The following is a 13,207-nucleotide window of genomic DNA, read 5'->3' on the forward strand; positions in this document are numbered from 1 at the left end:
ATTTTAACTTTTCCGTCGTCATGTCTATAATAAGTTTATAATAGTATGCGTAGCAGTCTTTTTTTATGGCGTGATCATGTGCGTGCAGATACCATAACGAGTCTTGCGCGGATTGGTCGAGCGCGATCACGTGACTTGATTTGGCGGGCTCGTGCAGGGATGAGCGCGCACGTGCCTTACTCGTGTTACTCGTGTATCGTACCGGCTCACCCTTGGTCTATTGTCCATTTCTGGGCTACTCAGTGGTTTTACCTGCATCACGTTGCTCTCTCGCAGAGAGGCATGCAGGTATACGTACGTACGTAGTGTCAATAGTCACAGTGTAGAATACCAAGTGCGGTGTTTCGAAGAATTACGAACGACTCGTCGGAGATTGATCCGGTTAGCGGTGTCGCGGGTTGTCGAACGGATCGGGACAGACCTAGGTTGTGAGGGTACACGAATACGAAAAAATGTAAGTATATGTATATATGTATATATATGTATTTAGTAAATAATTTTAGCAGATTTTTATTGTCATAACCTAAAAAGTTAATATTTTATTTTATATGACAATATTACATATTTTTTGTTATCAAGAGAATAGAAGCAGCGTATAATATTTATTTACTTACTTATCGCAATAATAATTTGCAATTATAATTTAAAAAATAAGACGTATAAATATATTTTATTATGGAAATGTGGTTCGATATTGAGAATCAGCTCGAAAATAACTGTAAGTTTACAAAAAACACATTGCTACATTTTTGAAATTAATAATTAATATTTTTAGATGATGTTTTTAATAAGCTAACGAATTTAACAATATCCTAGGCATTTATAATACGTATTTCAGATTTTTATACTATTCATGTATTTGACTTAGTGCATTGACTCAAAATGAGTTCATGATGAATATCTAAAAAATATGCATCGTAAACTCATTCTTATTTTTCACATTTTTTAGAATAAATGCTCTTAAAAATCTATAAATTAAAATATTTTTTATTTTATATAGTTCTGGAAGACCACACTACTGCGGTAAAGGTTTGCGCAAGGCTAGTACGTGCAGGTTATGCAAGACCACTGGTACGTTGTTCAAGGAAATTTTGAAAATAAGTGAGTATGCCTAAAATTGCCACTAAATATTACAGGCGAGCAAAAGCTAGTACAGATTCTTCGATAAATTTAGTTGAATCTGCTCAAGCTTTTGCTCAATCTTTAAATAATAATGATTTTATAAGAAACGATATGAGTATTAACGAACAATTAAATTGCACTGATTTAGATTATAATAATATTGAATTAGATAATAATGTATTAGAAAGTTTAGAGTCAGATAGTAATACATCTAATAACAATAATTTTATTAATGAAGATTATAATAATATTGAATTAGATAATAATGTATTAGAAAGTTTAGAGTCAGATAGTAATACATCTAATAACAATAATTTTATTAATGAAGAAACTTTGAATAACGAATCAATTCAACCACAGCTTGTTACTTGGGCTTTGAAAAATAAAATTACTCATGTCGCAATCAACGAATTACTAGCTATTTTAAAACCCAAACATGATGAATTACCTTTAGATGCTCGCGTATTAATGAAAACTCCTAGAAAAAATACATTGAAAATTGTTGAACCAGGACACTATTATCATTTTGGTTTGAATAATTGCTTTCAGAAATTATTTTCATTTGTAATGTTAAAAAATTTACAACAAATAGAAGTTTACATAAATATTGATGGTTTACCACTTTTTAAAAGTTCGAATCAGCAGTTGTGGCCAATATTATGTAGTTTGGTTGAAAATCATAATAAAGTAGGTGTTGTAGGTATATATTGCGGGGAAAGAAAGCCGGACGATGCAAATGTATTTTTGAAAGATTTTATCGCCGAAGTTATAGATTTATCAACGCATGGTATCATAATAAATAGAGAACACGAAAGATTTAATTATCCATTTAAAATTAAAGGTTTTATTTGCGATACACCTGCTAAGGCGTTTATTAAATTTACGAAGGGTCATACGGGTTATTATTCATGTACAAAATGTGTTATAGAAGGAGATTATATTAACGGTAGAGTTTGTTTCTCGAATTTAAATAAATTCCGTGATAGGATCGATTTTGATTTTAGATCTAAATCTCAAGAAGAACACCACATAAATTCAAAAACTTCAGATCTCGAATTAATCAAACATTTAAATATGATTGATGATTTTCCTGTGGAGCCGATGCATTTAATTGATATAGGTGTTACAAAAAATGTAGTAGTGAATATGTGGTGTTTTGGTAAACCATCAACAAAATTATCTTATGCACAAATTTCAGAAATTTCTCATTTATTAATAAATCAAATTAAAAATATTCCATTAGAATTTAATCGTCATCCGAGATCATTAGTAGAAAGTAGGAGGTGGAAGGCTACAGAATTTAGACAATTTTTATTATACACAGGTCCTGTTGTTTTAAAATCTGTACTTAATCGTGACAAATATCTCAATTTTATGTCTTTAAATGTAGCCATCACTATTTTATCATCTCCTCATCATGTTAGATATTTAGAGTATGCTAATTCTCTTCTTAATTATTTTATAAAAACTTATATAATCTTGTATGGCAAAGACAATTGTTCAATTAATATTCATAATTTATTACATTTATGCGGTGATGTAAAAAAATTTGGAATTTTACAAGAATACAGTGCCTATCCCTTCGAAAATTATATGCAAAAGATAAAAGGATATATTCGTAAAAAAAATAAACCATTACAACAAATAATAAATCGTATATATGAAGAAAATTTTGCGGAATTAAATGAAGAAAATAAATTAAATTCGAAACCTAAATTATTAAATAAACATGATAACGGACCTTTAGATCAATTTCGGTATACTAGTCAGTGGAAAAAAATAGTGTTTTCTAATTTTACTTTAAAAATAAAAGAACCAGATAATTGTTGTACTTTAAATAACGGTGAAATTATTTTAATTAAAAATATTGCTAGTAACAATGAAAATACAGTAATAATTGGGAATAAATTTGAATCAAAAAAAGATTTTTATAATGAGCCATGCAAGTCTTCTGATTTAGGCATATATTTAGTAGAAAATGTTGTCAATGATCTTCAAAGTTGAAACATAAATGAAATATCGCATAAATGTATAAGATTACATTTTAAAGATAAATTTTTATTTTTCCCTTGCTTCATTCCGTCTGATCAAATTTAGATAGATTTTAGAATTTTAATAATTTTATTTTTACATATTAAAAATTTTTAATTTAAGATTATTTAAATTATGTCGATTATATTTTACAATTAAAATTAATAAAATAATAGATAAATCATTCTTGTCTTAAATCAGGTTTAACTTTTCAATATTAAAAAAAAAAGATGAATAATGTTCTAAAGAATATTATTATAATATAAAAAGTATTATTCTGAAACTATATATCTGATTGTGAGAATTAAATAAATTTTACGATAAGACAAAAGATCAAGTTCCCCTCTATTCGTTAACGGCTTGATTCCGAATACTTATTGTATAACTGAAATTATTGATTTAAAGTTATGTATTTGAAGTTGCGTACACAATTTGTTAATAATTTGCAGGAAAAAATGGCGAAGACATGGACAGTTGTCATTTTCACGGAAGAAGATAATGTAGAAGCAGTTCCAAGTAATTGGATACACGATAACAAGTGTTACTGGCCATCACTCACATCTGAAAAGTTAAAGGCCGCAATCAAAAATCATAATGAACCCAATGTTTCTTGGCCTTCATATCCTATCAGGATTTTGCGGAATGGAACTTTCTGTAAATATACTACTTATTGCGTTTTAATGTGTCAATTGACGAAAAATCTATTTATTGCATTGTCGTAACGTTATACTTATTTTGTTGTAGCCAATTATTCCACAGCACAAGATAAATGTCGCAAGGCAGAATATACATCCGACATAAATTCTGATAGGTCATTTGGAAATAAAAGGAAAGTGACGAAAAAAACTTATGGCTCTTCGTTTGAAGAGAACAATTCATCGACATCAGACGATAATAACAATGTGTCTCCAACTAAATTACCGACTCCACCACGTTTAACAAATGGTTTGTATACATTTATTTATTTGATACATTATAGAAATTTTGTATAACCTGCATCTTATTAATCAAGAAACATGGTAGTATCTGGTCATATTTTTTTAATTTTTAAAATTTTTTTAAAATAAAAGTATAAAATTGAGCTCGTATTATAAATAATTAATAATAGTTAGTTAAATATAGGCCTTTTTTACGAGCATAAAATATAAAAATATTAAATATAAACAATCAATTTTATTTATTTATGTAAATTACATTCTTCGGAGGCGGGACGTTTTGACATTCACTTCTTTTTCTTCAGCCGCATTTCAATTACTGTACGTTGTGATTGCTTGTGACACAAATAATGTTTTTGTCCTACGTACAATTCTTACTATTTTTCAATGAACCAAATTATTTATAAAGATACATGTATTATTTTGTACATACGAGTTATTGTGCATATGCAGTAATTATTTAAGAACATATGTACTGTAATTATTTATTTATTAAATTAGATTAATAATTTTGAATTCTATCTGTATTAGTATATATGCTCTTAAATTATTAGTGTATATGCAAAATAACTCGTATAATATAATAACACATGCATTTACGCCTATAACTTGGTTTGTTAAACAATTGTGTTGAAAAAATGTGAAATAGTTACCTGAGAAATAAAAGTGGGCTATATTATTTATTTAAAGTTTAAACAATAATATATTACAAAAAGGAATATGTTACAATCCTTAAAAATCTTAAAACCTTTTAAAAAATGGTAAGATTTTAGGGATAAAATAAAACAGTAGCGAACAATTAATGAATTCAAAAAACACATTTAAATAGTCGTTTGGTCTTTAATCGTTTTTTCTTCCAGAAAGTACCAGTACTTTTATAAAAACAAAGAAAAGAAAAATAAGCGATGAAGCTACTAATGACAGTGACAGATTACGAAATACTGACAAATTTCGAAAGAACTTATCAAAATCTAATGGTAAATTGTTTTTCGTAATATAGAATTATTAATCACAACTTTTTACAAAATGTAAAAACTTATAACGTATTTTTTTGTACACTTTGTAGATAATAACAAAAATTTAAATAGCAACAAAGATTTTAATAATCAACCATTTATGACAGAGTGTAAATGTTGTCCAGTACATTTGAAAAACAATTGTGGTATGTATATGTTACTCGCAATCGCTGAATTTTCCCATTGCCCGAATTTTTCAACCAACGCGATGTGAGTAAGCTTAAATGTCCACAACGTGTTCTGGGTATTTATTTCGATCTTGGACTAAGCGTTGGAAAACACTCACAACGCGTTGGTTAAAAAATTCGGGCAATGAGCAAATTCGACGATTGCGAGTAACATAGATATTTAATATACAGTTTATTTTCGATAAACTTATTATCAATCTTATTATAAAATAATGAATTTATTATCGAAATTACTATATGTTTGACAGTTGATTGATAAATATATTAAACTATTTTTCCAGAAAATTACTTTCAAGAAATAATCCGCCAACAAAACTTGCTAAAAGCAAGTATGTGGCAGTATGAAGATGCTCAGAAAGAATTAACCACATCTATTAATCGTCTTCTTACGAATAATAGGGAGAATCAAGTGCAGGACCAAGCAACTTCATTTTTCACACTTTTTGATTTTCCTTTACAAAATGAAGAAAATCTAATCCGCGTCGATGAACATCTTAATGACGAAACAAATTTTAACGTTGCGGTAATTTTTTATAATGTCTGTTATTCTCAAATATATGTAACATTTTTATTGCAATGTTACAACATGTAGGGGAGACCGGGGCAATTCGTGACAATACGAAAAATTTCCCGCGCGGATAACTTCTATGCATTTGCTGGTAGAAACCTGTATTACAGACCATAGATGGGTCTAATGGTCCTCTATATTAGAACAAAATTCGGTGTGCGTATCTACAATGTTTCGTTGTCAGTGGCGGAAAAAGTGTTTACCTCGTGTAAAAGTAAATTTTTGAATCCACGGATATTTTGTGTTCAATACGAAGCAATTGCTTCCAGATTTGAAACGGTAAGTTTTACTTGTTCACCTGGCATTTACACACACATGTGTAACGCAGGTTGCATGCATTTATTTCTTGTCTGGGTTTTTCGGACCACGAAAGATAAAAAATGACGCTGGGGCATTTCGTGACATGACCGCCTGGGGTAATTCGTGACACATTGCGTGAACAATCCTGGGAAAACGATGACGATATATGACATCCCTTCAATCGTCACCGATTCTTTGCCTTTAGCCACAACAAGTACAAACATCAGGGCCGGATTCAAAGCAGCAGGAATCTTTCTTTTCAATCCTGACGTTTTTGATGAAATCGATTTTTTACCCGGTCAAGTCACTGATCGAGGATGGAATGGAGATGACCAACCACAGCCAGGTACCTCAACTGAAAATGATGTGTTAAGGGCCTCAAACAATCCCTTCGATCGTTTCCAAAAGCGGGCAAAAGGAAAGTCACAACAAGAGGACGAAAACGAAAGAGAAGTGCAATTTTGACTGACGCTAATGAACTCGATGCACTTGTTGACGAAAATGACAAAAGAGTACAAAATAAAAAAAAGAATATAAGGATCAAGCTCCCCAAGAAACAGCCAGCTTGCAGAGGACGTGGACGCCCGAGAAAGGTCGTTACTCGCAGTTCGGAAGACGACGAAAGCGAAGCCTAACGATTTTTTGCCCTTCCTATTCCATTTAATGTACAATTTGATTAATAAAAACCTTTTTTGAGTGAGTAAGTGTACGTTTTGATATAAATCATGAAAATAGGACGAATTCGGACATTGAAACCCGTTGAAAGAAGAATTGTCACGAATTGCCCCGTGCCTTGTCACGATTTACCCCGGACAGAGTGAGGCATTTTGTGTTCTACTTTAAAAGTAATGTGATGAAAAGACACAAATAAATATTTTTTGAAAACTAGAAGGTTGCACGATGAAAAAACCGGCTAAAACGTATTTTTATCTCAAATACTTATCTCAGAAAAAATTCAAAACCAAAAAATGTCACGATTTGTCCCGGTCTCCCCTACTTTATTAAATAATGAAATTTCAGTTAATATAATTATTTTTATTTTGAATGTTACAGATAAATGAACTTTCAAGAATAGGTGGAAGCTCTGTATATAATTTTACACAAAGAGCTTTGCAGATGTTAATCACAAATGACCTTGCAGCAACCTATAGCTGGCTAGGAAGGCGGACCAAGAAAACGTTTAACAAATTAAAATTAGCGGATTTGATAATTGGTAAATAGCTTTTTAGATTATCTTTTACTTAACACTTTTTTTTTTAACCATTCTTTCTTTGAAAATTATTATCAAATCACTTGTAATTAATTTTTTCATCAGTCAATTTGGTTTTTAATATCAGGCTTTTTATTGTTATGTAACTTATTTCATATTTTTTATTTAACTTATTTAATAATTAAATTTGAATTAATTATAATTATCAAAAAAGCAAAAATTATACCAAGGAATGATCAAAACGTTGATATAATTATATATAAAATAAAGAATTGAGGAATAAATATAACAAAAAATATAACAAAAAATATAAAATAAATAATATAATAAATAAATATAAAAAATAAATTTCTGTAACAATGTGTATTTTATTTCAAATAAATATTCTGAATATTTTTTATCATGTGTTTATATATTACAGGTTCTGTCAAAAGAAGCATTCCAAATTGTACTAACAAAGAGTGCGAAGAAGCTATTAAAAAATGGATACGACGAGCAAAAGAACGTAGCAATAATGAAAAAAAAATTACTGAAGAAAATACTGAAGAAAATACTGAAAAATAAGAATTATGAAAAATAAATTATAGAAAATCGACGACAGGAAGTACTAGACGACTTGCATAAAATAATAGGTGAAGTCGATCCGTTTATTAACAATATACCAAAGAATATAGTTTATAAGAAATATATATATATATATACCTTGATAAAATAACAAAATAATATATTGTGTTATACTTTTAAAGTAAAAATTATATATATATGAAGTACATTAAAAATGATATATATATATTTGTACACAAACACACACAGTAAATAAAAAATAAAAATATTTCAGTTCTACAAAATTGTTGTTAACGATTAATTACCTAATTAATTATGAATTATGCATGTATATAATAAGCCAAAATATGTCCAGTAAAGGTTTGAATTTTGTCCATTTAAGATCCATAATTCGTCCATTTAAGATCCATTCATGTCCAATAATGGACGTCTTATGGATGTCCACCAGAGTTGCAAACGGACGTACAGTGGACGTCCCGTGTATGTCCGCTGTACTCGGTATGGACGTCCGTGGACGTACACAACGTCCGGCATGGACGTCCGTTGTACGTACATAGGACGTATTTGTGTTTATTGGGTAATTAGGGTGAAATTGTGGCAAAACGTTAAGATATTATTTATCTAACAATTTGTAAGTTAGAGAATTACTTTATCTACTCGATTAGTTGAAAATTGATATCATAGCTAGGTGTAGGAGCTGTCAGTTTAAATTATTATTCATATGGTTATCTAGCTAAAAGAGTTTATATTCTTTGCTCTTCGTTCATATCAAGTTCGTTATGATTGTACAAATTCTATGTCTTCTAAATGAAATAATCTTTTTCCAATTTCTTTGACTTTTTTATGTTAAGCATCATTAGCTTAATGTATCATTATTAGCAGAAAATGGAAAAGTAACGTAACATTTACAAAATTGTCATGTAATTTTTGTTAAATAATAAACGTAAAACGTTACTTTTCCATTTTCTGCTAATAATGATACATTAAGCTAATGATGCTTAACATAAAAAAGTCAAAGAAATTGGAAAAAGATTATTTCATTTAGAAGACATAGAATTTGTACAATCATAACGAACTTGATATGAACGAAGAGCAAAGAATATAACCTCTTTTAGCTAGATAACCATATGAATAATAATTTAAACTGACAGCTCCTACACCTAGCTATGATATCAATTTTCAACTAATCGAGTAGATAAAGTAATTCTCTAACTTACAAATTGTTAGATAAATAATATCTTAACGTTTTGCCACAATTTCACCCCAATTACTATCAGAAAAAAATTTAAAAATATCCGTTCTGTTACATAGACGTATTATTATTATTTGCCATATTTAATCCGCCATTTTGAATATTCCAATATTGACCTTAGATTCGTAACCAGCGACCTCGAAAACCCCCAAGTTATAAAATTTGCATCGTTTTTCGAAATCAAGTCGGCCATATTGGATCCGCCATTTTGAATATACCAATTTTCACCTTAGAATCATAATCAGCGACCTCGAAAACCCCAGAGTATACATTTTCAAGTTCGTTGAAAATAAGGAAAAATGGATGATTTAAAAAATAATTATTGTAATTACTAAATCGCAAATTGTATTAACTTTTATAATTTTACAATTGTTTATTTTGAAATTTAGGCAGTGACCTGTCAAAGTACAATCTGTAACGAGTGTTTTAAAAAAAAATTACCCTGATTCGTTCATATTTGACCCCCGCAGGTTTTTTGAAAAAAAAAATAATTCAAAAGCTCTCGAATTGACCACTGTGCGCCGCTAACCGGATCAATCTCCGACGAGTCCTTCGTAATTCTTCGAAACACCGCGTATACCACACTTGGTATTCTACACTATTTTTAAAATTATAATTGCGAATTATTATTGCGATAATTAAGTAAATAAATATTACACGCTGCTTCTATTCTTTTGATACCGAAAAATATGTAATATTGTCATATAAAATAAAATATTAACTTTTTAGGTTATGACAATAAAAATCTGCTAAAATTATTTACTAAATACATATATATACATATATACATATACTTACATTTTTTCGTATTCGTGTACCCTCACAACCTAGGTCTGTCCCGATCCGTTCGACAACCCGCGACACCGCTAACCGGATCAATCTCCGACGAGTCGTTCGTAATTCTTCGAAACACCGCACTTGGTATTCTACACTGTGACAATTGACACTACGTACGTACGTATACCTGCATGCCTCTCTGCGAGAGAGCAACGTGATGCAGGTAAAACCACTGAGTAGCCCAGAAATGGACAATAGACCAAGGGTGAGCCGGTACGATACACGAGTAACACGAGTAAGGCACGTGCGCGCTCATCCCTGCACGAGCCCGCCAAATCAAGTCACGTGATCGCGCTCGACCAATCCGCGCAAGACTCGTTATGGTATCTGCACGCACATGACACGCCATAAAAAAAGACTGCTACGCATACTATTATAAACTTATTATAGACATGACGACGGAAAAGTTAAAATGCCTTAAGTGACGAGAAAGTAACGCTATGCCTTACAAAACTCATTTTTGTGACAAAAGATATGGATATAATAATAAATCCAAAATAAGTCCATGTACAAATGTCCATTGGATGTACAGTATATATCCATAAATTAGTTATATAAAGGGAATCTCAAATGGATGTCCACTGGACGTCCCTCTTTATTAGTCCAATGTACATCCTTATATGGATGTACATTGGACGATCTTATTATGCCCATGGACGTATGGTAGTAAAATGGACGTAAAACGGACGTCCATAAGATGTACGGTGCTATTTGGGTACTATCAGAAAAAAATTTAAAAATATCCGTTCTGTTACATAGACGTATTATTATTACTTGCCATATTTAATCCGCCATTTTGAATATTCCAATATTGACCTTAGATTCGTAACCAGCGACCTCGAAAACCCCCAAGTTATAAAATTTGCATCGTTTTTCGAAATTAAGTCGGCCATATTGGATCCGCCATTTTGAATATACCAATTTTCACCTTAGAATCATAATCAGCGACCTCGAAAACCCCAGAGTATACATTTTCAAGTTCGTTGAAAATAAGGAAAAATGGATGCTTTAAAAAACAATTATTGTAATTACTAAATCGCAAATTGTATTAACTTTTATAATTTTACAATTGTTTATTTTGAAATTTAGGCAGTGACCTGTCAAAGTACAATCTGTAACGAGTGTTTTAAAAACAAAATTACCCTGATTTGTTCATATTTGACCCCCCGCAGGTTTTTTGAAACAAAAATAATTTAAAAGCTCTCGAATTGACCACTGTGCGGCGTAGGGAGAGGCGCAATTACTTCTGAGGCGCGCGCCCGGAGACTGCCACCCCCCGGAACTCCGGGACGCGCGCGTTGGGCGTTGTGGCAGCGAGTCGCTGCTGCCACCTTCCACCAACCCGTACCGAATTGCCCCGCAGCAGCAATATGTGGTGGTGCTTCCGTTTCCGGAGAGCGGGCCTGTATAGGCTCTTGGTCGAGCGGGCGCTGGAGGGCGTCTCCCGCGGGCTTCCCCCCTCCTGGGGGCTCGCCCGCGCGGTCTAAGAAAGACGCCCTGGTCCGGCGGCTGTTTGGGATCAGGTCGTTCCCCGCGCCTGATCCTTTCCGCCTTCTCCTTCCAGGCCATGACTTGACCGCAGAAGGAGGAGACGGCCGCCCATTTCTCGTCGCTCCCGACTATCGCTGCCACTATGGTCGGGAGCGCGAAATCCTGCCCGACGCAGTCCCTTAGGACTCGGCGCTCTTCGTCCCACGCCGGACAGTTTTGAAGCGTGTGTTGCGCCGAGTCCAGGACTGCGTCACAGTGGTGGCACTGCGTGGTCCTTTCTCTTCCAATCCGACACAGGTACTCCCCGAAACAACCGTGTCCGGTGAGCACCTGCGTCAGATGGAAGAACAAACCGCGTCCCCTTCTGTCTGCCCAGTCTTGCAGACAGGGCCGGACGGCTTCGACGACCCTCCTCCCTGCAAGGGTGGGATTCTCGAGATAACGTTCCCACTCCTTCATGAGGGTCGTCCTTGCCTGGACACTTATATATTATACTGTTTCAATATATGTATATCAATATGTTGCATCCAGTAGTCCACCGGTCATACTTTTTCTAACGCGACGATGTATGTACACGCAATTTTTTTTTTTTTAAGCAGGGAGGGGAAAATGCCTGACGTTCATCCGCGTCGGCCGTCCGGCGGGGTAGTGTGGGGCTTGCACCCACTAAAAACCCCTCCCCTTCATTCTACAATATTAAGATTTCTAACAATATAAATAGTTGTTAATACATAAATATCTTAGCAAAAAAATATATATATATGTAGGGGAAACCGGGGCTAAGCCGACACTATTTTTTCAAAGGCAATTTTTAATATTTAATTAAAATTTTTAGGCAAATTCAATGGTACATATTTAAAGAGTGTTTCTTCAGGTACAAAATTGATTCAGGAAGTTTTGCTGTACGTCGCTTTGTTTTGCCGCCAGGAAAGGAAAAGTGACGCGAAGACAAATTTTCGAATTGAAAAATGCCGGGGCAAACTCGACACCCCGCCGGGGCAAACTCAACACTTTGTCTGATCGACACAATTTGATCTGGAACTTATTTTTTACTGTCTGAAAATGAAAATACATTGTTTATTGTGTATTTAAAAAGTACAAAAATTCGGAATAAAGTAGCTAGAACAATCATTTAAAATAATGAGAACAAAAATTTTGAACTTTCAATTATCTTCATCTAAACTCATGTCTGAAAAACAATTAATACAGGTAAACTCGCAATCGGACGTGCGCATACATTTGTCATGAGCCATACGGCTGCATGACAAGCATCGTTTGTTACTGGGAGCCGACGAAACGGCGTGGTGTTGACTTTGCCCCGGACGTCGTTTTTCACTTTTGTCACTTCAAAAACATGAAAATTTCGAAAATATGCAAAAACGATTATCGGATTCATATAGAGCATCAAATTTCCCATCAAAATCACTTACCGGTAGATTCGCAAGAGTAAAGCTCGATGAAAGAGTAGACATTTTCGAGAGATCAGAAAAATTACTTTTCACTATCAAAAACGCTTATGTCGCGTTAAAAATTACACTATAACTCAGAATGTTACCAAATTCCGTTGATAATACTGGCACATAAAGACGCATTTACAGTAGGAAAGGCAAGTTTCTACGATAGATTTAAATTGGCAAAAAGCCTAGTGTCAAGTTTGCCCCGTTGTCGGCTTAGCCCCGGTCTCCCCTATATT

The 13,207-nt window shown here is 32.9% G+C and overlaps 1 protein-coding gene across 2 annotated transcripts; it reads left to right on the forward strand.

Moving 5' to 3' along the window:
• The first annotated feature begins 21 nt into the window (after positions 1-21).
• On the forward strand, positions 22-8,188 carry LOC139779071 (uncharacterized). Of its 2 annotated transcripts, XM_071717306.1 has the most exons (9): positions 22-454; positions 1,001-1,101; positions 3,603-3,807; positions 3,898-4,098; positions 4,949-5,065; positions 5,155-5,250; positions 5,574-5,815; positions 7,214-7,373; positions 7,792-8,187. In XM_071717306.1, the coding sequence occupies exons 3-9, from the start codon at positions 3,609-3,611 to the stop codon at positions 7,932-7,934; spliced, it is 1,158 nt and encodes a 385-aa protein (XP_071573407.1). In that variant the 5' UTR covers positions 22-454; positions 1,001-1,101; positions 3,603-3,608; the 3' UTR covers positions 7,935-8,187. The 2 variants fall into 2 exon arrangements, with proteins under 2 accessions (XP_071573407.1, XP_071573406.1); XM_071717305.1 differs by lacking the exons at positions 22-454; positions 1,001-1,101 and having other exon boundaries at positions 3,379-3,807; positions 7,792-8,188.
• Positions 8,189-13,207: the final 5,019 nt, after the last annotated feature.

This window comes from Temnothorax nylanderi, unplaced genomic scaffold, assembly GCF_030848795.1.
Source record: "Temnothorax nylanderi isolate EJ_2023f unplaced genomic scaffold, tnyl_v1.0 TNYL_tig0208_pilon, whole genome shotgun sequence".
Classification (NCBI taxonomy): Eukaryota; Metazoa; Arthropoda; class Insecta; order Hymenoptera; family Formicidae; genus Temnothorax; species Temnothorax nylanderi.